Source organism: Pleurodeles waltl, chromosome 4_1 (genome assembly GCF_031143425.1).
Source record: "Pleurodeles waltl isolate 20211129_DDA chromosome 4_1, aPleWal1.hap1.20221129, whole genome shotgun sequence".
Classification (NCBI taxonomy): domain Eukaryota; kingdom Metazoa; phylum Chordata; class Amphibia; order Caudata; family Salamandridae; genus Pleurodeles; species Pleurodeles waltl.
In genome coordinates this window covers 51,838,628-51,864,519 of record NC_090442.1, presented here as the reverse complement: position 1 = coordinate 51,864,519, position 25,892 = coordinate 51,838,628, and the positions used below count along the sequence as shown (strand labels likewise).

At 46.0% G+C, this 25,892-nt stretch overlaps 1 protein-coding gene across 2 annotated transcripts in view; it reads right to left on the bottom strand.

Moving 5' to 3' along the window:
• The window catches only part of LOC138287383 (zinc finger protein 84-like), a 303,406-nt gene that overhangs the window by 157,099 nt on the left and 120,415 nt on the right, over positions 1-25,892 (bottom strand). The window contains exon 4 of one of the 2 annotated variants that reach the window (XM_069227771.1): positions 8,367-11,420. In XM_069227771.1, coding sequence (XP_069083872.1) covers positions 8,367-9,865 — 1,499 coding nt within the window. In that variant the 5' untranslated portion in view covers positions 9,866-11,420. Of the gene's footprint in view, positions 1-1,647; positions 11,421-25,892 lie in introns of those variants that run through there. The other variant, XM_069227770.1, reaches the window with a different exon arrangement.

The following is a 25,892-nucleotide window of genomic DNA, read 5'->3' as shown; positions in this document are numbered from 1 at the left end:
GAATTATCTAATTTTGCCACTATCTTACCTCTAAGGGGAACCCTTGGACTCTGTGCACACTATCTCTCACTTTGAGATAGTATAAATAGAGCCGACTTCCTACAACTTGCAATTTAAGAAACCATATATGTGCCACAAATTCCTTATCCCGTTCACTTTTTAATGCACTTTTGCCAAAGAGGCCTCAATCTGTGTTAGCTCATTAATGAGCGCAAATTAAAATCAAAATCTAACTCAGGTTTAAAAAAAATAAAATAAGACTACTCCCATCAGTCTGCATACTTTTTTCCATCCATCTAACAGTTCTTGCCACATAAATATCCATAGTGTAACATATTTAAATTTACAAGATAGTGATAATACCTTGCATGCGCAGTCTTTTACGACAATTACAGTTCAGTTACTCAAATTTCCTTTCAATATATAAGCCTATTATGCAAACTGTCAGCTAACAGGAGTCATGTGAGTCCAAAGCTTTATGCATACGTACCAGCTTTTCAAGTAACATACACATATTGTACAACATTTATAACAACCTGCAGAGCTTGACTTTTTTGAAATACACACAGAAACATTTCTTTCCTGTCCACCTGATATAAGACTTCTTTTGACTGCTCTTACAATACCAGGGCACATACTCCATCACCCCAGCCATGGGCTCTCTTATATCAAGTTTTTGATTGAAACACCTTTACCTCAAACGTATCCATTGATGAGATCACAAAACTGAACCTCAGATAGCATTACTCATTCATTTTTTTTATAAAATTTTTTTTTTAACTTGGATTGGTCCCTTTAAGTGTCTTTCCATAGACCTTTATTTGCCCAGTTCTTCTCGTCTTTATTGAGGTAGTCTGTATCCACTACTAAGAATTTCTTTGGGACACCGTTGAAACAACGCTGACCGACTATAGGACCAGAGCTAGTGGTGGACAGTATGTGTTCTCCCAAGTGGGCTCTCAAATGTAGAGAAACTCTTTTTAACAGTTGATGCTGCTCTGGAATTCAGGGCACTGATAATATTTTTCTGAAGTGGGAGTTCCCTTATTCTAAAATAGGTGGATTCCTGTTAATCACCAGGATTTTTGGCATTCTCAACACTTTGAAGGATTTTTTGGTATTAGTGTTTCGAAGTTTGCTTTTCTTTGGCGTGCATGCCAAGACAGGATGCAGTTCTTTTGAGTCACTGCATCTCTGAATAAAGCTCACATTATTCTCTAAAATCTCCTGCAAATGCTGTTCTTAATATCTGCAATGATGAAAAGAGAGCTTCTGGAGTGTGTAAGTTTAAACCTCAAAGGGCAGCGCACCCATGTTCTCATATAAACTGTGTCTGTTTTGTTTCATATTTTATATCCAATTTCTTCTGTGGGTATTTTTACATCATCAGGGTCGTATAGACCCTGGAGGGAAGCCCACATGACTGGCTTAGGACTGTTCACCAAATTTTGTGAGCTCTACCATGGTTAGCAGCGATCTCTGTACCTTCAGTGGTGCTGACATTCTAGTGGCTCCGCTGCAGGCAGTGGACAAAACGACATTGCCCTTATACAAAAGGAAAAATACAAAATACCTTCCCACTTAATTCAAGCTGAATTACAAATGTAGAACAAAAAAAGCACTCAGTTGTTAAGGAACCAATATATTATCCATTTATTTTTATAAATGTATATTTTTGTGATTTTGTTTAAAGGCATTTGTTGGTAAGAAGGACATCAATTCTAAAAACACAGGAACATGTGCTTATAAAGGAATACCAGAGAAATGAAAAATGTCAGAAATGTGTAGCAATAATTATATTGTGGAGCACCAGTCCATTGAACGTCTAAAGGAATAGCAAAGTAGTTTTTGGAGTTGGCCAATTTCCCATATGTTAGAGGTATGGCAGGGGAAGGAGACTAATTGTCCAAACAGGACAACATATAGCTGGTGCAAAATCCTTTCTTAAGGCGCCAACTAATTGCATCTTGGGTGGCCTTTTCCCTTCACGGATATCAGAGATGGACTTCGACCTCTATGGTTTATGGGTGACCCCTGACCTGATTTTAGGTCGGGTTTCACGCTTCACGCCGCGCAGCTCCTCCTGTCTGCCTCCGTGCCCCCGACCCAGCCCTCGCTGCTGCTGCGAGTTCGAGGCCCTCCACCACCTGGAGGCACCTGCCTGCGCCTCATCCCTGCTGCCTAGTGGTTGCCGTAAGTATTGTGTGTTTGTCCTGTAACCTGTCTTTTTTGTGCTGTTTTTCCTTTATTGTGCCTTTATTTGCTTTCTGCCTCTTTCCCGTTTTTGTGCCTTTTTTCTTTGTTTATTGCTTTTCTGCTCGTTTTCGGCTTTTTTGCGCTTCCCCTTTCCCACCACTGCGTCCCCTGTGGCCCGCCCCCCTCGTGTCCCCATTTGCCCACCGCTCACGCCTCCCAGCTGCTCCTCCCTCCCTGCCTCCCCTTCTTAATGGTGGCCGATGCGCGGTGCACAGAGTGACCCCAGACCTGATTTTAGGCCGGGTTTCACTCTTCACGCCGCGCAGCTTCTCCTGTCTGCCTCCATGCCCCCGACCCCGCCCTCGCTGCTGCTGCGAGTTTGAGGCCCTCCACCACACGCAGGCACCCGCCTGCGCCTCATCCCTGGTGTCTAGTGGTTGCCGTAAGTATTGTGTGTCTGTCCTATAATCTGTCTTTTGTTTTTTTTCGTGCCGTTTTACCTTTATTATACCTTTATTTGCTCTCTGCCTCTCTCCCCTGTTTTCGTGCCTTTTTTCTTCATTTATTACCTTTTTCAGCTCGTTTTCGGCTTTTTTGTGCTTCCCCTTTCCCGCGTCCCCTGCGTCCCCGCCCCCTCGCGTCCCCATATGCCCACCGCTCCCGCCTCCCAGCTGCTCCTCCTTCCCACTTCCCCTTCTTAATGGCGGCTGCTGTGCGGCCGCGCCAGAATCAAGCCTGTCTGCTCCCGTCCGCGCCTGGACCGCACCCAGCACCAGACCCCCTGGCCCACATGCTCCCCACGCCACCAGATGCCGTTACAGCGCCGAAGAACTCCACACTCTCAACCCTGGCCACCCCACCACCTGCATCCAGGCCTCCCGAGGCACACCTATGGACCTTTCTCCTGCCGGATATGCAACTTCACCTGCATCCAAGCCACCAAGCTCTACAACAGCTCCACCCACAATCACCTCAGCTGCATCCTCCTCAACACCCGCTCCGTCCACAAGCACGCCGTTGAACTCTGGGACCTTCTCACCTCGACCTCCCCAGACATCGCCTTCCTCACTGAAACCTGGATGAACCCCTCCTCGGAACCCAACATTGCCATAGCCATCCCGGAAGGCTACAAGTTCACCCGCAGAGACCGCACCAACAAACCGGGAGGAGGAATCGCCATAGTCCACAGGAGCACCATCAGGATCTCAACCAACACCCACGACGCCATTGATGCCTCCGAACACTTGCACTTCCAGATTCACGTCAACGCCAACACCACCCTCAGAGGAACCCTTGTCTACAGACCCCCAGGCCCCTGACCACAGATCTGCAATGCCATCGCCGACACAATAAGCACCCACGCCCTCGCCTCTACGTACTACATGCTCCACGGCGACCTGAATTTTCACCTAGAGAACACCAACAACAGCAACTCCTCAGCCTTGATCGACAACCTCGGTCTCAGACAACTCGTCACAACGCCCACTCACTCAGCCGGCCACACAATCGAACCCATCTTCTTTGCCAGCAGCCACATCACCTTCAACCATACCACCGAACTCCCTGGACCGACCACCGCTGCGTCCACTTCACCTTCCAGAAACCCACCGCTCACCATCAACCGCAACAGACCCCTCGCCGTAGCTGGAACAAGATCTCGAAGGACCAACTGATCTCCACCCTTGCCCTTGCCCCGCCATCCAACACCAGCGACCCCAACACTGCCACCCTCAACCTCAAACAATGGCTAGACAACTGCGGCAACACCCTCGCTCCACTTAGGAAACCACCCAACACCCGCACCAGCACGAAAGCACCCTGGTTCACCGCCGACCTTCAGGCCTCCAACCGGGAGTGCCGGAAAATCGAGAAGATTTGGCACCACGAACAAACAGAGAGCAACCACGCCACCCTCAAGACAGCCATCCGCGAGCATCACCAGCTCATCCGGACTACCAAAAGATCATTCTACAAAGACCGAATCTACAACAACGCACAAAACAGCAAAGAGCTCTTCAGCATCATCAAAGAACTCACCAACCCCAAGTCCTGCTCCATCGACCACCCCCTTTGCAAGACCTTTGTGACTCCCTCAACACCTTTTTTCACCGCAAGATCACAGACATCCACGGCAGCTTCGCCTCCCCAATCCCCACGACCACCGCGGCCTACACTAACCCCAACGCACCCAACTACACCAACCTCCTGAGCGACTGGACCCACACCAACGACGAGGACACCACCAAGACCATGAGCACCATCCACTCCGGATCAACCGCCGACCCCTGCCCTCACTATGTCTTCAACAAAGCCAGCTAAATCATCGCCCCCAATTCCGCACTATCATCAACAGCTCCTTCGAGACCGCCACCTTCCCGGAGAGCTGGAAACACGCCGAAGTCTACGCCCTGCTCAAAAAGCCCACAGCAGACCCCGAAGACCTCAAGAATTACCGGCCCATCTCTCTCCTCCCCTTCCCAGCGAAGTTCATCGAGAAGATAGTTAGCAGCCAACTATCCCGCTTCCTGGAGGACAACAGCCTGCTCGACATCTCCCAATCCGGCTTCTGCAAGAACCACAGCACTGAGACCGCTCTCATCCCCGCAACCGACGACATCAGGATCATGCTCGACAAAGGTGAAACCGTGGCCCTCATCCTCCTTGACCTCTCGGCAGCCTTCGATACCGTCTGTCACCACACACTCCGCACATGCCTCCACAACGCCGAATCCACCACAACGCCCTGGACTGGATCACATCCTTCCTTTCTGGCAGAACTCAGAGAGTCCGCCTCCCTCCGTTCCTGCCGAAAGCCACCAAGACCATCTGCAGAGTTCCCCAAGGATCCTCTCTAAGCCCAACCCTTTTGTCCGATCCCATGGCATCAACATCGTCTCCGACGGGGACGACACCCAACTGACCCTCTCACTCACTAAGGACCCCGCCACCACCAAGACCAATCTCCACAACAGACTTCATGCCATCGCCAACTGGATGGAGATAAGCCGCCTCAAACTGAACTTAGATAAAATGGAGATCCTCGTCCTCGGCTCCAACCGATCAGCATGGGACGACTCACGGTGGCCTGCCACACTAGGAGCCGCTCCAACTCCCACCACCCACGCACGCAACCTCGGCTTCATACTGGACTCATCGCTCACCATGACCCAGCAAGTCAATGCCATCTCATCCTCATGTTTCAACACCCTCCGCATGCTTCGCAAGACCTTCAGATGGATCCCCATGGAAACCAGAAGAACGGTTACCCACGCCCTCGTCAGCGGCAGACTGGACTACGACAACGCACTCAACAACGGCCAAGCTCCAGAGGAAACTTCAGTACATTCAGAACGCCTCTGCACGCCTCATCCTCAACCTGCCACGCCACGAACACATCTCAGCTCACCTCAGAGACCTTCACTGGCTCCCCGTCAACAAGATGATTATCTTCAAACTCCTGATCCACTCTCACAAGGCTCTCCATGACGCAGGCCCGGCCTATCTCAACAAGTGTCTCAGCTTCCAGGTTCCCACCCGCCAGCTCCGCTCCGCCACCATCCCCCGCATCCACTGTACCACAACCGGCGGCAGATCCTTCTCCCACCTCGCCGCCAAAACCTGGAACTCCCTCCCCGTCAACCTACGTCTGACCCAGGACCTCCTGATCTTAAGGAAATGTGTCAAGACCTGGCTATTCAAGCAGTAGCACCCCCGCGCCTTCAGACCCTAACTGGTGAGTAGCGCGCTTAACAAGTGATTGATTGATTGATGGTTTATGGGTCGCCTCAGGACATGGACTGTGGCTGTTGGATGGTATTTAAAAAAAATAATAATCTAGGTTATCATAGTAAGGATGTGAGCTGATAAATGGGGAGGGATCAATGTTAAGTTCAAGGAGTTGTAGAAATACCCTATCTGGACAAAGACGAAAGACTCAATTAGGTTTCAATGATTAATAGATTGGTTGGTAACTTTTACCACAATCGTGATGGGACATACCTTTTTGTTGGACTAAATGGTGTGGATTCAGGTGCTTCTTACAGCTGGTAAGCAGACATGGGCAAATGCCGCCAGACATCAAAATTTATAATTCTCAATTGGGCAGCGAAGGCAAAGTCAGAATGCTTGCTGGATTGCTGCTGTAGTGTAATTCTGGAATTCAAAAATGGTGTTTACGATGTGTGTCGCATCATGACATCAACGAAGGATCACGGGGATGTAGTCCCTGCTGATTAAAAAGCATCATGGTGCTGCAGAGTTAGGGGGAGCGCTCAGATGGTGCTTGAGTAGAGTAATCATTATGAAAAGGGGTCATGTGAATTCTGGATCCTATATTTGACAGTGGCTTGTATGAGGATGAATTAGTGGAGGCACAACGAATCGTGGGAGATGTTGTTTGTCTATGACTGTAAAGGATTGTGGTGCTGCCACAGGTAGAGGTTTTAGATTGGTGGAGAGGGATAGTTTTCCATCATGAACATGTCAAAAGTGAAAAAGAACCCTGAGGACTGTGGTCCCCTAATAAAATATGATATACGATGGCTGAGTTGATGCAAAAGGAGCTTTCATCATAGATTTAAGGGTGACCTACACTGGACTACCGTTCCTCTCCAGGCAATCTTGGGCAGGCATAAAGAGCAAAGGTCATCACTTCCTATTAAGGGCAGAATGACTGTAATTTTTACCCGAAGACTCTGTGGCACATAAACCAGGAGGTCAAAGGATTACATCTGTGATGCAGCAGAAGCTCTGCTTATGTAAACCCAGTGTTTCCTCTGACTCAGAGTGAAAGAACTGCAAGTTTGGTGAGGTGAGAGCATGCCAAAATATTACGGTGGTCCCATTCCACCAAATGCAAAATTACATTACTTACATTTTTGTGTGTATGTTATAGGGTAATCTTACAGGACTGAATCCTCTATAATTATATTCATATTTAAGAGTTTGTCCGTTATGGCTAAGTCTGGTTATCTGAAAATAGCCTATAATATGGAACTGATGTTCGTCTGTATTGTTACCTCTTTTTTTCCACACTTTCCCCTGGATTATGACCCCAGTGTGTGTAGGATACTGCAACACTGATGTGTACACTTTGCTAACAAAGATACTTCTGATAGTACAGATTTCTCACCAGATTGAGCGGACCAGAGTCTTGATACAAAATAACTGCATTTGCCGCCAATGGCATACTGACTAATGACTACAGTCATCTAACAAAGGAGGGTGTTGTTAGATAACAAATAACACCACATGGGGCAACTTGGCAACAGTGGAACCATCACTCAGGTCACCTCTGAAAGACGGGAGGACTTGGGCCAGAGTCTATCACATGCCAGCATTACCATGGACAGGCAGACAGGCGCGAGATATACTTTGTCACATGTCAAGATTACCTGTCTAAGGCCTGCAGAGCTGGGTGCAAATAAGTCACATGACGGATTTGCCTTTGAAAGTTAGGTGTCAGATTCAGTCACGCTTTAAACCAGTGTAACAAAGATAAGTAGCATTGGGCATATCCAGTCACATGTTGAGATTAGCTCTAAGGAACAGTAATGTCCGTCTTGCAGCTGAAACAACAATATACAACAGAGTCAGCAATATCCCAAGTCCCCACATATATATCACTGGCTCAGCATCAGTAGTGCTGCATCACATCATTACAATATAATGTCTAATAATTTTGAATTTTTCTTTTTTTTTTTTAAACATCTGTAAACGTTGTGGGTCTCATAACTTTGTTTACCACACAGAAGAGGATGGGAGAAAGTCTGATGATTAGGGCAAAAAAAAACAACAAAAAAAACAGATGAGTTGAACTGCTATTTCAAGCAATTGCCCGTGGGAGACTATTTGCAAACATTGCTTGCATCACCTTCTCTGTGTTTTTTCGATTAACTTTGTTATCCAAACTGTGATCTATTTTCACTTTGTTAGCTTTTCAGGCTCTGCCATTTCTCTGGAAATTTTATGTTGGCCACTATGTAGGCAGTCTGTCTAAGGTATCCTGCAAGCTTTTCTTAATTAATCCTGTTGCAACTACAATTATACACATTTTCTCGTGCAGTCAGATAAAGTTTGTGTTAAAAACTTCTCTGGAATTCAGAGGACCGAAACATATTTCTCTGTGCATCCTTTTCTCATGATTAGTGAGATGAATTTTCTGACTGAACCTTTTCTTGCATTTATGGCACTGATAAGGTTTTTCTCCTGTATGTGTTCTCTCATGCTGAATGAGGCCAGTTTTCTGACTGAAACTTTTCTGGCATTCGGAGCACTGATACGGCTTTTGTCCAGTGTGTGTTCTTTCATGTTGAACGAGTTTGACTTTGAGATAGAAGCATTTCTGGCACTCAGAGCACTGATATGGCTTTTGTCCAGTGTGTATTCTTTCATGATGAATGAGATTGGCTTGGAGATTGAATCTTTTCTGGCATTTCAAGCACTGATAAGGCTTTTCTCCAGTATGTGTTCTCTCATGTCGAATGAGACTGGATTTAAGACTGAAACATTTCTGGCACTCCGAGCACTGATAAGGCTTTTCTCCAGTGTGTGTTCTCTCATGTTGAGTGAGACTGGATTTGAGAATGAAAGTTTTCTGGCACTCCGAGCACTGATAAGGATTTTCTCCAGTGTGCGTTCTCTCATGTTGAGTGAGACTGGATTTGAGACGGAAAGTTTTCTGGCACTCCGAGCACTGATAAGGCTTTTCTCCAGAGTGTGTTCTCTCATGCTGAATTAGACTTGATTTGAGACTAAAAGTTTTCTTGCACTCCGAGCACTGATAAGGCTTTTCTCCCATATGTGTTCTTTCATGTAAAACAAGCTTGGATTTGCAACTGAACCTTTTTTGGCACTCAGAGCACTGATAAGGTTTTTGCCCAGTGTGTGTTCTTTCATGTTGAGAGAGATTGAATTTTTGACTGAAGCTTTTCTGGCATTCTGAGCACTGATAAGACTTTTGTCCAGTGTGGATTCGCTCATGGCGAATGAGATTAGCTCTCTGACTAAAGGTTTTCTGGCATTCTGAGCACTCATAAGGCTTTTGTCCAGTGTGGGTTCGCACATGGGAAGTAAGATTGGTTTTCAGAGTGAAGCTTTTCTGGCACTCAGAGCACTGATAAGGCTTTTGTCCAGTGTGGATTCGTTCATGGCGAGTGAGATTAATTCTTTGAGTGAAGTTTTTTTGGCATTCTGAGCACTGATAAGGTTTTTGTCCAGTGTGGGTACGCATATGACGAGTAAGACTGACTTTGTGACTGAAATCTTTCAGGCATTCAGAGCAATGATAAGGTTTTTCTCCAGTGTGGATCCGCTCATGCACAGTGAGAAGGGTTTTCGTACTGAAGCTTTGTTCACATTCAGAGCACAGATAAGGCTTTTCACCAGTGTGTGTTGTGGAATTAGCTCTAATACTGAAGGTTTTCGGGCACACAGGGCATTGATAAGGGTTTTTCATAGTGTGGATTCTCTTATGGATAGTGGGACAGACGTTTTGGTTGAAGTTTATCTGGCATTCAGAGCACTGATAAGAATTTTCCCCAGTGTTGATTCTCTCATGTTTAGTAAGACTGGATTGATGACTAAAGTTGTTCTCAGATTCAATGCACTTACAAGATTTCGATCTGGGATTAATGTCTTCACTTTGGTTTTTATCTTGCATATTTGCCATGTTAAATCAGAAATTGAAACCAGTGTCAGGACAGGTTTAGGTAATGTTCACAATTAACCTCTCAAATAGACTGTACGTACTGTTCTCAACACTTCTTTCTGGAGCTCATATATTGTCACCGCAATAGGCAGCTTAGATAGGCCATCCTACAAATCTTCATGGTGCATTCCTATTGCACCTTGGACACAGTCTCTCACAGTTTACAGCCTCATATTGTCTCCATGTTATGTACCGGTGGGTTCTCATTAGTAGAGTTACTCATTTTATGAGTCAAGTGTTTTCCACATTTATTTAGGCGTGCTATAAAGCAGTGATAAGATGTTAGTTTAGTATTTGCAAGTACTTTTGGTATTCAGATAATGGCAAGACAAGATAACATTGAGCATTATCATTAGCAAAAAAACACTTCCTCTTAACCTTTCTTTGCCATGTGCATGGTATCGAGCACTGTGGCTACTGTGAGGTTGTCCAGTTGCTTTTGTGAGACAATCAACATTTTTATTAATTTATACCACGGCAGTGTTATGTCTTTTAAAGGTTTGTCAAAGTTCTAAATTAGTTTGATAAGTAGAGATGGTGACATAAACCTCTATATATTGGATATGGCACCGTAGTTTTATTTCCTATCTATTTTATAGTTTTAAATGCCACTCTCAATAATGTTAGAACGCTTAAATATTTAGAGTGGTGGGAATTGAACAGTATATTTGGGCGATACATCAAGACAATAATTCAAGAAAACCTGAACAAAGTGGCCATTAAGGCCTTCCTAAAAGTAAGCAGAATAGGTTGACTTCAGATATACAGATGCAGAGAAAGACAGGCGGATGTTGCAAGAAAGGAAGTTTTAAGCCACACTGAATTTATATTTAAGTACTTCTAGCACAGTGTCTTTGGCTTTTAAGTCCTATTTGAGTGCCTTTACGTAGTTGAAATCCAGGAAAGACCTTTTACAATGACTTTCTCTTGTAACGTGTTTGTTCTCTCTTTTTGGATCAGATGACTAAAGTTTGTTCCTTCACCTTCAAGTCGTTCTGACAATACTTCTGACGCTCTGAGCATTGATATGTTTCAGCTCATGGCAAGCTTCTCTAGGACCTTTCATCAGATTGAATTTACAATAAAGGTAAACATGTTTTAATGAGTATTGCATGGACATTGACCTCCTCTGATTTGTTTATACTTGTAAATAACGAAATATCCCTCGGAAGTGAAAATATTTATGCAACAAGTGCTTGCCCCGGACCTACATTTGAGTGTTAGTTACATTTGAGAAGCCATTCCACTCTGATAACTCACACTTGTTTAATCTTTCTGATCGTTTTACTCTGAGGCGGTTTGAAGCATAATACAATATATGGAATGAGAAAAATCAGCTTCAGGCTTAGTCGTTTTCTCTGTTCCCAGTTAGTTGCCACGCCTGCTTTTTGAAGTTGTTGCAAACCTAGAGCTCCGGGTCATCTTCACTTTCCGAAAACAACCATCCTTATGCACTGAGGCTTTGTTGTTTGGTACTAAGCCACTATTTTGATTTCACTGTCCATACCTTACCACCCTGTGGAATTAAATTGAAATAGTTAATAAAAGTAAATTGGCAAAAATAAATATTTACAAGCTGATTCAATGCATAAAGTTGTTATTCCTAGAAGGGAAACAGAGAAAGTTTGAGCTGCTTTGCAGGCAGCTTGTAGTGACACACTGCATCAGGAGTGTGAGGCCATTAGGACTAAGGCAGTAGGGTGGACACAAGGCGGCCACTGATGCCCATCTCCTGCTGTTGATGAAGCAAGGTCAGATCATGCATTTGCCGTTCCTGAGTAGAGAGGCCTTGCAACACCCTGGCTACTTCTTGCTACATCCCTACGGAAAATAAAGCATTTAGAGAAGAAGGAAGTGGAAGCCGGGCCTAAGATGAAGGGGGCCCCATATGTGTGAGTGGCCTTTGCAGAGAAGGCACTGACATGCATAGAGAGATAAGGTGTGACTAGAAAGGTAGGGAGTTCAGGAAAGGGGAGAGCGAAGGGGTGAGAGGAGGGAGAGATGAGGTGAAGGAAAGAATGGCAGCAGATGAAGAGAGAACTAAGCTGTGCGTGGGAGGGAAGAGGAAATGAAAATGATAGAGGTAGAGCAAGCAGTGAGAGTGGAGGAGGGAAGAAAAATGTCAGATTAAAAAAGTAAGGTGTTTGTAGGTTGTCAGGGCAAGGAACAGAGGAAAAGTGGTAGGGGAGAGCAGAAGAGTGAGGGACAGAGGTGATGAATGCAAGCAGAAGAGGAGACTAGTGAGTTCAGGATCACAACTAAATGGGTAGAAACCAGAGCAGGCAGTGGGAGAGTTGAAGGGCAAGAAAGGAATGGGAGCAGATGAGGAAATAGGCAAGGTGAATGCAGTATGGCCCAGGAGGAGGCAGAAGGGAAAGAAAGAAGGGGAACTGTGCCAAGAAAAAAAGAGCGGTAGCAGAAGGCTGAAACCCGCGGGCTGAAGATATGGTGAAGGAGAAGATGGCAGGAGAGTGAAGAGAAGAAATGATGGGACAAAAGAGAAAACTAAAAATAGAGTTAGAATATGGAAGCAGTAAAAAGAGAAAAGTGCTAGAAGAAGAGGGATGGTAGAGGCCTTGGGTAGATTGGCCCAAGAGATGTAGAAGAGAGCAAAGAAGGAAAGAAGAGTAAATAAGTTGTAGGGTAGAAAGAGACAGAAGGGATAGAGGGGAGAGAGAGGCATGGTTAAAAGAGGCGCAATGAGGGAGGAGGTGGTAGACTGGAGGTAAAGGAGTGGCAGATGTATGGCAGAAGGGAGAGAGCTGCACAAGGTTAAGACTGAGGAGAAGTGGGAACAGAAGGGTGGAATAAAAGAAGAAGAGAAAGAATATAATGGTGACAGGAGAAGAGATCGGCAGGTAGAAAGAAAGGTAGGGCACCACTGGAAGTCTAAGGGGCAGGGGTGAGGTCTTCTGGGGTTGAATCTGGATGTCCATCTTGTCCAGCACCTACCTGAAGGTCAACCCCACTTGTCCCCTGTAATCGTCAACCTCGACATGGAGCCTCTTAGGGCTCTACTTATAACAACTTCAAGATTCACGAATATTCAATGATACTAAACTATACTTGAAAGTCTTCTCCACTCCAGCCATCCTCTCCTCAAACACTGCCTGCACCTCATCTAGTAAGGCAGAAGAGGGTCTTGACGTGTGCCCGAGGGAGGGCAGAGACATGACTAAGTACTTGTATCAACAGACATAAACCTGAAATTGATGTAAACCCTAACTTGTGCTGAATGTCAAGTCACTTAGATTCACTATGAACATCAACCTCACCCTCAAAGAACACATTGCTAAGAAAGCAAAGACAACTTTGTACTAGCTCTCTCCACTAAAGAAAGAGAAAACTACCCCCCATCCCCCTGAAAACGATTTCAGAACATCTGTTCAAGCTGTCAAATTTGTGCACCTGGATGGTGGCTGTGCACTCCGCAGTGCTCTCCATCACTGCCTCCCATACTCAATGGTAGCCCGCTTAAGGGTATCCTACACACAGCAGCAAGTCCTATCAAGGGACTAAAGAAATTTCACCTCATCACCCTCACAACTTGATCGTAATCCACAGGCTCCCCTTACGAATCCAATTGTATCATTTAAAATCATCACAGTCAGCACACCTGGGTAGCTGGTTGAAACGTTCGCCATCTCCAGTGGCTCTCAGCATATCCTCAGCCAGGAAACCATCAGACTGGATGCAAAAGAATGCAAAAAAACAAAATCAACTTTCTCTATCCATCTATACACCCTGGAACAGCATCCTTGTTTCCACCAAGGCTTTCCCAACCCTTCAACCAATTTGGAAAAAATGGAAGATGCACTACTTTAAAGAACATTACATGACAATGCAGTAACTATCCACTTCAACACCCAAAACACAGCTCGCGACCCCCCCACCCCCAAGTCACTCACTGACTGTCTCACTGCTTCGGGCCCTATATTCCACTGCCTTTGTCTGCACTCACAGTACACAGATGGCACACGCAGAAATCATGGGCACTGGAAAACGAAGGGGGAGGTATAGGAAGAAATGGTTGGAAGAGAAAGAGGGGCCCTTTCTTTGTCTCACTACTGCTTTTGAAGGGACAGACAAAGTGGACGGGGTAGAGAGAGAAAGAAGAGGCAGAGAATAAGAAATAGAAACAAGAAACTGGAAAAGACAGAAATTGAATGGGCACTTGGAGTTTGAAGAGACAGCAGACAGAATGAGTACAGAGAGCTCAAAGACAAAAAAAAAGCATAAACAACCCGAGAGAAGATAATGAGAAGGGCACAGATTTAATGAAATGGCTTAGAATCAGAAATGGAGCACCGAAAGACAACATGGTAGAGAGACAGATGGAGCAAAGCGAAACAGTCAGAACACAGAGAGACAGAAAGTGCACAGAAAGACAAGAGGAGCACAAACAGAAAAGTCATACCCACAGAAGGGGCACAGATGTATAAGAGACACGAGACAGGCGGTACAGAGAGAGACTTGAACACAGTAAATACAATGGAACCTGGTCTACACAGCTGTCACAACAAGCCAACCAACCCACACTGCCATTAGACAGTGAATACATTGCAGCAAAGAAATGCTCAAATTAAAAGAGAAATCGTTTGCCTTGTGCTGAGAGATTGCATTGCTGTCTTGATATTAGGTTGCTGCTGTGCCACATGCCCATATTTTCAGTGTGTTTATGTATGACATTGCAAATTTAGAGCCTTGTGGGTGATGCTCTGAATAACACTTCATTGTGGGTAGGAAGAAGCAAGAAGGTGTGCCCCTGTAATGAGACACATTTCTGAAGTAAACACGTTATGTGCAAAATAATGGTCTGGAACCTACATCCACAAAACTTATGTACAGACACTAACCTTCTATTTTCTAACAGGCTCATCCTGGAAATATTTGTGGTCCATCATAACCAATAACTGCCTGCCAGTGGGGATCCCTGTACCTTCAGAGGAATCTCAGTCACAGCAGTTTTTCTGAAGACACTGTACGTTGTGGGCACCGTCTTATAGGAACCATGCTCCAAATATTTGTGCTCCCAACGTGAAAGTTTGTTATTGAACAACAAAACACTAATGACCTCCTGTAGGAGGCTGGCCTGGCTTGTAGTGGGTACCAGAGGTACTTACACCTTGTGCTAGGTCCAGTTATCCCTTATTAGTGTAGAAGAGGTGTTTCTAGCAGCTTAGGCTGATAGAAGGTAGCTATGGCAAAGCAGCTTAGGCTGAACTAGGAGACATGTAAAGCTCCTACTATACCACTGGTGTCATATGCACAATATCATAAGAAAACACAATACACAGAAGTACTAAAAATAAAGGTACTTTATTTTTATGACAATATGACAAAAGTATCTCAGTGAGTACCCTCAGTATGAGGATAAGATATATACACAAGATATATGTACACAAACCAAAATTATGCAGGTAATAGCAAGAAAAGTAATGCAAGCAGTGTAAAGTTACAGTAGATTGCAATAGGAGCACATAGGTATAGGGGCAACACAAACCATATACTCCAAAAGTGGAATGCGGACCACGAATGGACCCCAAACCTATGTGAGCTTGTAGAGGGTCGCTGGGACTGTAAGAATACAGTGAGGGTTAGAAAAATACCCACCCCAAGACCCTGAAAGGTAAGTGTAAATTGCACCTACTACCCCCAGAGAGCACAGAAGTCGTGATAGGGGGATTCTGCAGGAAGAACAAACACCAGCAATGCAACAACAGTGGATTTCCGGACCTGAGTACCTGTAAGACAAGGGGACCAAGTCCAATAGTCGCGACAGTGTCGAGAGTGGGCAGGAGCCCAGGAAATGCCAGCTGAGGGTGCAAGGAAGCTGCCACCGGTTGGAACAAGCTTGGAGTTCTGCAAGAAAAAAGAGGACTAGGAACTTTCCCTTTGGAGGATGGATGTCCCACGTCGTGAAGAAGCTTGCAGAGGTGTTCCCACGCAGAAAGACTGCAAACAAGCCTTGCTAGCTGCAAGGGTCGCGGTTAGGGTTTTTGGATGCTGCTGTGGCCCAGGAGGGACCAGGATGTCGCCACTTGGATGAGGAGACAGAGGGGGCGCCCAGCAACGTAGGGAGCCCTCACAGAAGCGTTCAGCACCCGTAGAAGTACCTGAACAGGCACTTAGAAGAAAAGTGAACCGGAGTCCACCCGAAGTCACAAAAGGGAGTCCCACGACGCCGGAGGACAACTCAGAAGGTTGTGCACTGCAGGTTAGAGTGTCGGGACCCAGGCTTGGTTGTGCACAAAGGAAATCCTGGAAGAGTGCACAGGAGCCGGAGCAGCTGCAAATCACGCGGTACCCAGCAATGCAGTCTAGCGTGGGGAGGAAGGACTTACCTCCACCAAACTTGGACTGAAGAGTCACTGGACTGTGGGAGTCACTCGTACAGAGTTGCTGAGTTCCAGGGACCACGCTCGTCGTGCTGAGAGGGGACCCAGAGGACTGGTGATGCAGTCTTTTGTTGCCTGCGGTTGCAGGGGAAGATTCCGTCAACCCACGGGAGATTTCTTCAGAGCTCCTGGTGCAGAGAGGAGGCAGGCTACCCCCAGAGCATGCACCACCTGGAAACAGTCGAGAAAGCCGGCAGGATGAAGCGATACAAGATTGCTAGTAGTCGTCTTGCTACTTTGTTGCGGTTTTGCAGGCGTCCTGAGCAGTCAGCGGTCGATCCTTTGGCAGAAGGTGAAGAGGGAGATGCAGAGGAACTCTGGTGAGCTCGTGCATTCGTTATCTGAAGAATTCCCCAAAGCAGAAACCCTAAATAGCCAGAAAAGGAGGTTTGGCTACCTAGGAAGGAGGATTGGCTACCAAGAGAGGTAAGAGCCTATCAGAAGGAGCCTCTGACGTCACCTGTTGGCACTGGCCACTCAGAGCAATCCAGTGTGCCACAGACACCTCTGTTTCCAAGATGGCAGAGGTCTGGGACACACTGGAGGAGCTAAGGGCACCTCCCCTGGGAGGTGCAGGTCAGGGGAGTGGTCACTCCCCTTTCCTTTGTCCAGTTTCGCGCCAGAGCAGGGCTGGGGGATCCCTAAGCCTGTGTAGACTGGCTTATGCAGAGATGGGCACCATCTGTGCCCATCAAAGCATTTACAGAGGCTGGGGGAGGCTACTCCTCCCCAGCCTTCACACCTATTTCCAAAGGGAGAGGGTGTAACACCCTCTCTCAGAGGAAATCCTTTGTTCTGCCTTCCTGGGCCAGGGCTGCCTGGACCCCAGGAGGGCAGAAACCTGTCTGAGGAGTTGGCAGCAGCAGCATCAGTGGAGACCCGGGAAAGGCAGTTTGGCAGTACCCGGGTTCTGTGCTAGAGACCCAGGGATCATGGAATTGTCCCCCCAATGCCAGAATGGCATTGGGGTGACAATTCCATGATCTTAGACATGTTACATGGCCATGTTCGGAGTTACCATTGTGACGCTGTACATAGGTAGTGACCTATGTACAGTGCACGCGCGTAATGGTGTCCCCGCACTCACAAAGTCCAGGGAATTTGCCCTGAACGATGTAGGGTCACCTTGGCTAGTGCCAGGGTGCCCACACACTAAGTAACTTTGCACCCAACCTTCACCAGGTGAAGGTTAGACATATAGGTGACTTATAAGTTACTTAAGTGCAGTGGTAAATGGCTGTGAAATAACGTGGACGTTATTTCACTCAGGCTGCACTGGGAGGCCTGTGTAAGAATTGTCAGAGCTCCCTATGGGTGGCAAAAGAAATGCTGCAGCCCATAGGGATCTCCTGGGACCCCAATACCCTGGGTACCTCAGTACCATATACTAGGGAATTATAAGGGTGTTCCAGTATGCCAATGTAAATTGGTGAAATTGGTCACTAGCCTGTTAGTGACAATTTGGAAAGAAATGAGAGAGCATAACCACTGAGGTTCTGGTTAGCAGAGCCTCAGTGAGACAGTTAGGCATCACACAGGGAACAAATACAGGGCACACTTATGAGCACTGGGGCCCTGCCTGGCACACAGACTAAAACAACATATATACAGTGAAATATGGGGGTAACATGCCAGGCAAGATGGTACTTTCTTACACCTCCACCCCTGGGAGTTTTATTTTAATGGGTGGGGTCATTTTTCTTTTTTCTGTCTGGAACTGCCAGGTTTTCACTGGTAATGAAAGAAAGGAAAGTATGTCAGACAGTAGGGTAATCAGTCTGAGGTACAAAGACCGACAGCACATACACCGTCGAGAACTCCATCCTAGGTGTCTACTATTGGAGCCCAGGGGGAGAGGCGCAGGGGTGACAGTGTGGGGGAGTTTGGCAAACCCTGAATCAGGCCCATGTCTGCGACTAATAATCTTTAGCTTATTAAAGTTGGATGTTATGCTCATTGTATTCAGTTAATTAAAATCCTTCTAAGCCCCAGCACGAACATTCAGCAAACACAGAATAATATACTAGGAACTCCTGTGCTACGTACTAGGAACCTCAATCTGAGCTAGCACGGACTGGGTACACAGGGAAGCCCTGACCTGCACCAGAGGAGGGAAGCCATGGCATCAAAAAGACAAAGAAGGTGGTAAGAACAAAGGCTTTGTGCTGTGTATTTTCTTGATATTTAAAAGTGCTTTCCCTACCCGTGACTGTTTAAATTTGCCTCTTAGGGCCGGATGTAGGAAAGGTTTAGCGACTCGCAAACGGCGGAAACCGCCGTTTGCGAGTCGCTAAAGCCCATTTGGTATGTAGAAATGTCGGAACCGACTCACAAAATGCATTTCCGAGTCGCAGATAGGAACGGGTGTTCCCTTCCTATTTGCGAGTCGCACTGGTATGCAATTTTCCGCGGTCGCAAATGGACTCGCAGTTACCATCCACTTGAAGTGGATGGTAACCCAGTCGTAAACGGGAAGGGGTCCCCATGGGACCCCTTCCCCTTTGTGTCTGGACCAAAAATGAAAATGTCACTTACCCAGTGTACATCTGTTCGTGGCATTAGTCGCTGCAGATTCACATGTTTGGCACAGTCCGCTGCCTGGTGTTGGGCTCGGAGTATTACAAGTTGTTTTTCTTCGAAGAAGTCTTTTTGGTCACGGGACCGAAGGACTCCTCCCTCTTCGGCTCCATTGCGCATGGGCGTCGACTCCATCTAAGATTGTTTTCCCCGCAGAGGGTGAGGATGGAGTTGTTTGGTATAAATAGTGCCCATGCAATGGAGTGAATATGTATGTACGTTAAGAGTTTATAATAATTATTTACAAATGTTCAGATGTTTAAGATTTATGATCTACTTCTAAACGGCTACAGGCTTCCCGGGGAGGTGGGAGGGTACATGTGAATCTGCAGCGACCAATGCCACGAACAGATGTACACTGGGTAAGTGACATTTTCAGTTCGATGGCATATGTTGCTGCAGATACACATGTTTGGCATAGACTATAAAGCAGTTACCTCCCCTAAAAGCGGTGGTTTAGCCTGTAGGAGTTGAAGTAGTTTGGAATAATGTTCTTAGTACAGCTTGGCCCACTGTAGCTTGTTGTGCATTTAGTACGTCTACACAGTAGTGTTTAGTAAACGTATGAGGCGTAGACCAGGTTGCAGCCTTACATATTTCGCTCATAGGAATGTTTCCTAGAAAGGCCATTGTAGCACCTTTCTTTCTGGTTGAGTGTGCCTTTGGTGTAATAGGCAATTCTCTTTTGGCTTTAAGATAGCATGTTTGAATACATCTGACTATCCATCTAGCAATGCCTTGTTTAGAGATTGGATTTCCTATGTGTGGTTTTTGAAAAGCTATGAACAGTTGTTTTGTTTTCCTGATTAGCTTTGTTCTGTCAATGTAATACATTAGTGCTCTTTTGATGTCTAATGTATGTAGTGCCCTTTCAGCCACAGAATTTGGTTGTGGGAAGAACACTGGCAATTCTACTGTTTGATTTAAATGGAATGGTGAGATTACCTTTGGCAGAAATTTTGGATTTGTTCTTAGAACTATTTTATTGTTGTGTATTTGAATAAATGGTTCTTGTATGGTAAATGCCTGTATTTCACTTACTCTTCTGAGGGATGTGATTGCAATGAGAAATGCGACCTTCCAGGTTAGATATTGCATTTCACAGGAATGCATGGGTTCGAAAGGTGGACCCATGAGTCTTGTTAAGACGATGTTAAGATTCCATGAAGGAACTGGTGGTGTTCTTGGTGGTATAATTCTTTTTAGCCCTTCCATGAATGCTTTAATAACTGGTATTCTAAATAGAGACGATGAATGAGTAGTTTGTAGGTAAGCAGATATTGCTGCGAGGTGTATTTTTATAGATGAAAAAGCGAGATTTGCTTTTTGCAAATGTAGTAAGTATCCTACTATGTCTTTAGTAGAGGCATGTAATGGTTGTATTTGATTGGCATGGCAGTAGTAAACAAATCTTTTCCACTTAGATGCATAGCAGTGTCTAGTGGAAGGTTTTCTAGCTTGTTTTATGACCTCCATGCATTCTTGTGTGAGGTCTAAGTGTCCGAATTCTAGGATTTCAGGAGCCAAATTGCCAGATTCAATGATGCTGGGTTTGGATGCCTGATCTGTTGTTTGTGTTGTGTTAACAGATCTGGCCTGTTGGGTAGTTTGACATGCGGTACTAGTGAAAGGTCTAGTAGAGTTGTATACCAAGGTTGTCTTGCCCATGTGGGTGCTATCAGTATGAGTTTGAGTTGGTTTTGACTCAACTTGTTTACTAGATATGGAAGGAGAGGGAGAGGGGGAAAAGCGTACGCAAATATCCCTGACCAACTCATCCATAGATCATTGCCTTGTGATTCGCGGTGTGGGTACCTGGATGCGAAGTTTTGGCATTTTGAGTTTTCTTTTGTTGCGAACAAATCTATCTGGGGTGTTCCCCAAATTTGAAAGTACTTGTTCAGAACTTGGGGGTGAATTTCCCATTCGTGGACTTGTTGGTGGTGTCGCGAAAGGTTGTCTGCTAGTTGGTTTTGTATTCCTGGAATAAATTGTGCTATTAGGCGAATGTTGTTGTGAATCGCCCACTGCCAAATTTTTTGTGTTAGGAGGCACAATTGTGTTGAGTGTGTTCCTCCTTGTTTGTTTAAATAATACATTGTTGTCATGTTGTCTGTTTTGACAAGAATGTATTTGTGTGTTATTATGGGTTGGAAGGCTTTTAACGCTAGAAATACTGCTAACAGTTCTAGGTAATTGATATGAAATTTTGTTTCGTGTATATCCCATTGTCCTTGAATGCTGTGGTGATTGAGGTGTGCTCCCCACCCTGTCATGGAAGCATCTGTTGTTATAACGTATTGAGGCACTGGGTCCTGAAATGTCCGCCCTTTGTTTAAATTTTTGCTGTTCCACCATAGAAGCGAGAGGTATGTTTGGCGGTCTACCAACACCAGATCTTGAAGTTGACCCTGTGCCTGTGACCATTGTGATGCTAGACACTGTTGTAAGGGTCGCATGTGTAGTCTTGCGTTTGGGACAATGGCTATGCATGATGACATCATGCCTAGAAGTTTTAGCACAAATTTTGCTTGTATCTTTTGGTTTGGAAACATAGCACTTATTACCTTGTGGAATGCCTGCACTCTTTGTGTACTTGGAGTGGCAATTCCTTTTGATGTGTTGATGGTTGCTCCTAGATATTGTTGTGTTTGACACGGTTCTAGGTGTGATTTTGTATAGTTGATGGAAAACCCCAGTTTGTGAAGGGTTTGTATGACAAATGTGGTGTCGTTTGCGCATTCTTTTACTGTGTTGGTCTTGATTAGCCAATCGTCTAGGTAAGGGAACACATGTATCTGTTGTCTCCTGATGTGTGCTGCTACTACTGCTAGACATTTTGTGAACACTCTTGGTGCAGTTGTTATTCCGAATGGCAACACCTTGAATTGGTAATGTATTCCTTTGAATACGAACCGTAGGTACTTTCTGTGAGAAGGGTGTATTGGTATATGAAAGTACGCATCCTTTAGGTCTAATGTGGTCATGTAATCTTGCTGTTTGAGCAGTGGAATGATGTCTTGTAGTGTGACCATGTGAAAATGGTCCGATATGATGTAGGTATTTATTGTCCTGAGATCTAATATTGGTCTTAATGTTTTGTCTTTTTTTGGAATTAGAAAGTACAGGGAGTAAACTCCTGTGTTTTTTTGTTGTACTGGTACTAACTCTATTGCATCCTTTTGCAGTAGTGCTTGAACTTCTAGTCCTAAAAGTTCTAAATGTTGTGGTGACATTTTGCGTGTTTTGGGGGGGATGTTTGGTGGGAAGTTGTGGAATTCTATGCAATAGCCATGTTGGATTATTGCTAATACCCAATTGTCTGTTGTAATCTGTTGCCAAGATTGGTAGAATTGGCTTAGTCTTCCCCCCACTGGTGTTGAGTGAAGGGGTTGCGTGACTTGAAAGTCACTGTTTAGGTGGAGGTGTTTTTGGAGTCTGGAATCTTCCCCTACTCCTTGGGAATTGACCCCCCCTATATCCCCTGAAACCTCCCCTTTGGAAGGAACCCTGATATGGTGTGGTTCTTGTTTGTTGGCTGGTGGTGTCTGTGGGTTGGCCACGAAACCCCCCTCTAAATGGAGGTTTTCTGAAAGAGCCTCTGCTCTGCGGGGAGTAGAGTGCGCCCATGGCCTTGGCCGTGTCTGTGTCCTTTTTAAGTTTTTCAATGGCTGTATCCACTTCAGGGCCAAAAAGTTGTTTTTCGTTGAAGGGCATATTAAGGACAGCCTGCTGGATTTCAGGTTTGAAGCCTGAAGTGCGGAGCCAAGCGTGTCTCCTTATGGTGACAGCAGTGTTGACTGTTCTCGCTGCAGTATCGGCTGCGTCCAGTGAAGAGCGGATTTGATTGTTTGAGATCGTTTGTCCCTCTTCAACTATTTGCTGCGCCCTTTTTTGGTATTCTTGGGGAAGATGGTCTACGAGAAGTTGCATCTCATCCCAGTGAGCGCGGTCATATCTGGCCAGCAGCGCTTGAGAATTTGCGATGCGCCACTGGTTGGCTGCCTGTGATGCTACTCTTTTCCCTGCCGCATCAAATTTTCTGCTTTCTTTGTCCGGAGGTGGGGCGTCACCAGATGTATGGGAATTTGCTCTTTTGCGAGCTGCCCCTACTACTACGGAGTCAGGTGGTAACTGCGAAGTAATAAACACTGGATCTGTGGGTGGTGGTTTGTATTTTTTATCCACCCTTGGGGTGATGGCTCTTGATTTTACGGGCTCTTCAAAAATTTGTTTTGCGTGCCGTAACATCCCCGGTAGCATTGGGAGACATTGATATTGGCTATGTGTAGCCGAGAGGGTGTTAAATAAAAAATCATCCTCTATAGGATCTGAATGCAGTTGGACATTGTGGAATTCTGCAGCCCTAGCCACCAGTTGTGAGTATGAGGTACTGTCCTCTGGCGGTGACGGCTTTGTGGGGTATGAATCTGGATCATTGTCCGGCACTGGGGTGTCGTATAGGTCCCAAGCGTCTTGATCCTGATCATCTTGACTTATGGTAGTTTGCGCTGGTGAGTGCATTTGTGGCGGTGTTTGTGCCGGCGATGCCTGTTGTAGTGGAGAGGGCGGAGGCGTGACTTTTTTGACCACTTTGGCTTGTGGTTGTGCGTCATCCTTGAGGAGACTGATCCTTCTTTTCCTCATTATTGGGGGAAGGGTTGATATCTTCCCTGTGTCTTGCTGGATGTACAGTCTCTTTTGTGTGTAGTCTGATTCTACACTTTGGAGCTCTTGTCCAAATCTGTGCATCTGGCCACTTATTCCTTGTTCCTCTGAGTAGGATGAAGGTGTGGTATTTTTCGGCGCAGAGAGAGAATCTTTTTTCGGTTTCGGCACCGACAGAATTTTTGTTCCTTTCGGCATGGATTCTCGGTGCCGATGTTTTTCGGTGCCGGTATCTTGTCTTTGTCTCTCGGAGCCGCTTTCTCGGCTCCGAGGTTGCTCCATGGCGGTCCCTCGACCGGAGTCGGGTGTCTTCGCTATGGGCGTGCCCTTTTTCGGCGCCTTCGACGGGTCGCCTGTTTTATGGGTCGAGCCATGGCCTGTTGGCAGTGGCGTCCCCTGGGCTTTCGTTTTGTCGATGGTTTTACTTTTCGACGTCTTACTCACAGTTTGTTGCTGTTGTTCGACGTCGGAGTCTCCGGATTCTGATTCCGGAACCGAGAATGTTTCCTCTTCGTCGTCGAAACGTTGTTTTGTCGGCGTGGACGCCATTTGTAGACGCCTGGCTCTTCGGTCCCGGAGTGTTTTTCTGGACCGGAAGGCTCGACAGGCCTCACAGGTATCCTCCTTGTGCTCGGGGGACAAGCACAAGTTACAGACCAAGTGCTGATCTGTATAAGGATACTTACTGTGACATTTTGGGCAGAAACGGAACGGGGTCCGTTCCATCGGCTTCGATGTCGCACGCGGTCGGGCCGACCAGGCCCCGATGGGGGAATCGAAGCTACCCCAAAGTCTTCCGATGATCGGTGTCGATGTACCTAACTATCCCGATACCGAACGGAACAATACCGACGCTTTCTTCCGAGATTCTGACTAACTTTCCGAACCGAAACACGGAGCGAAAAGGAATACGTCCAAACCCGACAGCGGAAAAAAACAATCTAAGATGGAGTCGACGCCCATGCGCAATGGAGCCGAAGAGGGAGGAGTCCTTCGGTCCCGTGACCAAAAAGACTTCTTCGAAGAAAAACAACTTGTAATACTCCGAGCCCAACACCAGGCAGCGGACTGTGCAAAACATGTGTATCTGCAGCAACATATGCCATCGAACATAATTTTTCAGAGCAGGCAGTGGTCCAATGGACCACTACCTGCCCTGAAAAATACCGAAACAAAAGGTTTCGGTTTATTTTTCAAAGTGCAGCTCGTTTTCCTTTAAGGAAAACGGGTTGCACTTTGAGAAAAAAAAAACAGCTTTATTTACAAGCAGTCACGGACATGGAGGTCTGCTGACTACAGCAGGCCTCCATCCCCGTGAGTGCCCTGAATCGCTATGGGGTCGCAAATTGCGACCCACCTCATTAATATTAATGAGGTGGGTCTTTGCGACCCCATAGCGACTCGCAGAAGGTGTCTGAGACACCTTTCTGCATCCCAAATTGCGACTTGCAATTTGCGAGTCGCAGGGACTCGCAAATTGCAAGTCGCAATTTGGGACTTTGCTACATCTGGCCCTAAGTTTCTGTGAATTCTGTACTATAAAACTGCTGTTCTGTTTTACCCATGACTGTGTAAATTTCTCTCCTAGTTTTCGCCCATACTCATTAAGCCGGCCCCGCCCGCCACACACAAGGTAAAAAGGCACAATACACATTGGTGGCTAACCAGAGTGTTTAAGAGACTGCTTAATCTGCTCTATGGTTTGAACAGTGTTTGGAAACTGTATGTAGCACTCAATTCTGGCTGATGAAAGTGATTAGTTTAAGTGAGTGAAAAGTGAGTGAAAAACAGTATTTTAAGTGTCTTCAGAATTGGTCCTTACCTGCAGAGCTGGACGGAAGCTACAGTGTGGATTGAGCCTGTCTGTATCCAAAGAGATTCTTAATTCAGGAGCACCCCATGCCCCAGCAGCCTGTGCTTAAGGTCACTTGACCTTATATTAGTTTTTATTGGTTGTCACAGCTATGCTCCGACAGGTTGCTAGGGCTAGGGTTTCTACTGGACTAAGGGCTAAGGGTTTAAGTTCTGGTTGTCTGTTAGGGCTACGGTTTTGATTGAATCCTGGGGCTATGGTTTCTACTGGACTATAGCTGTGGCTATGGTTTCTGCTGGACTAAGGACTTAGGGTTTGAGTTCTGATTGGCTGTTAGGGCTAGGGTTCCGATTGGTTCCTAGGGCAGAGTTCCTATTGAAGTTAGGTGGTCATTTTGACCTCAGCGGTCTTTTTGAAAAACCACCGAGGGACCGCCGTGCGGAAGACCGCCAGTGGTGGCGGTTTTCCGCTTGGCCTATTATGACCGTTGGCAGCTCTCCGTCCTTTTTTGGACGAAGTGCCGCCAACAGCC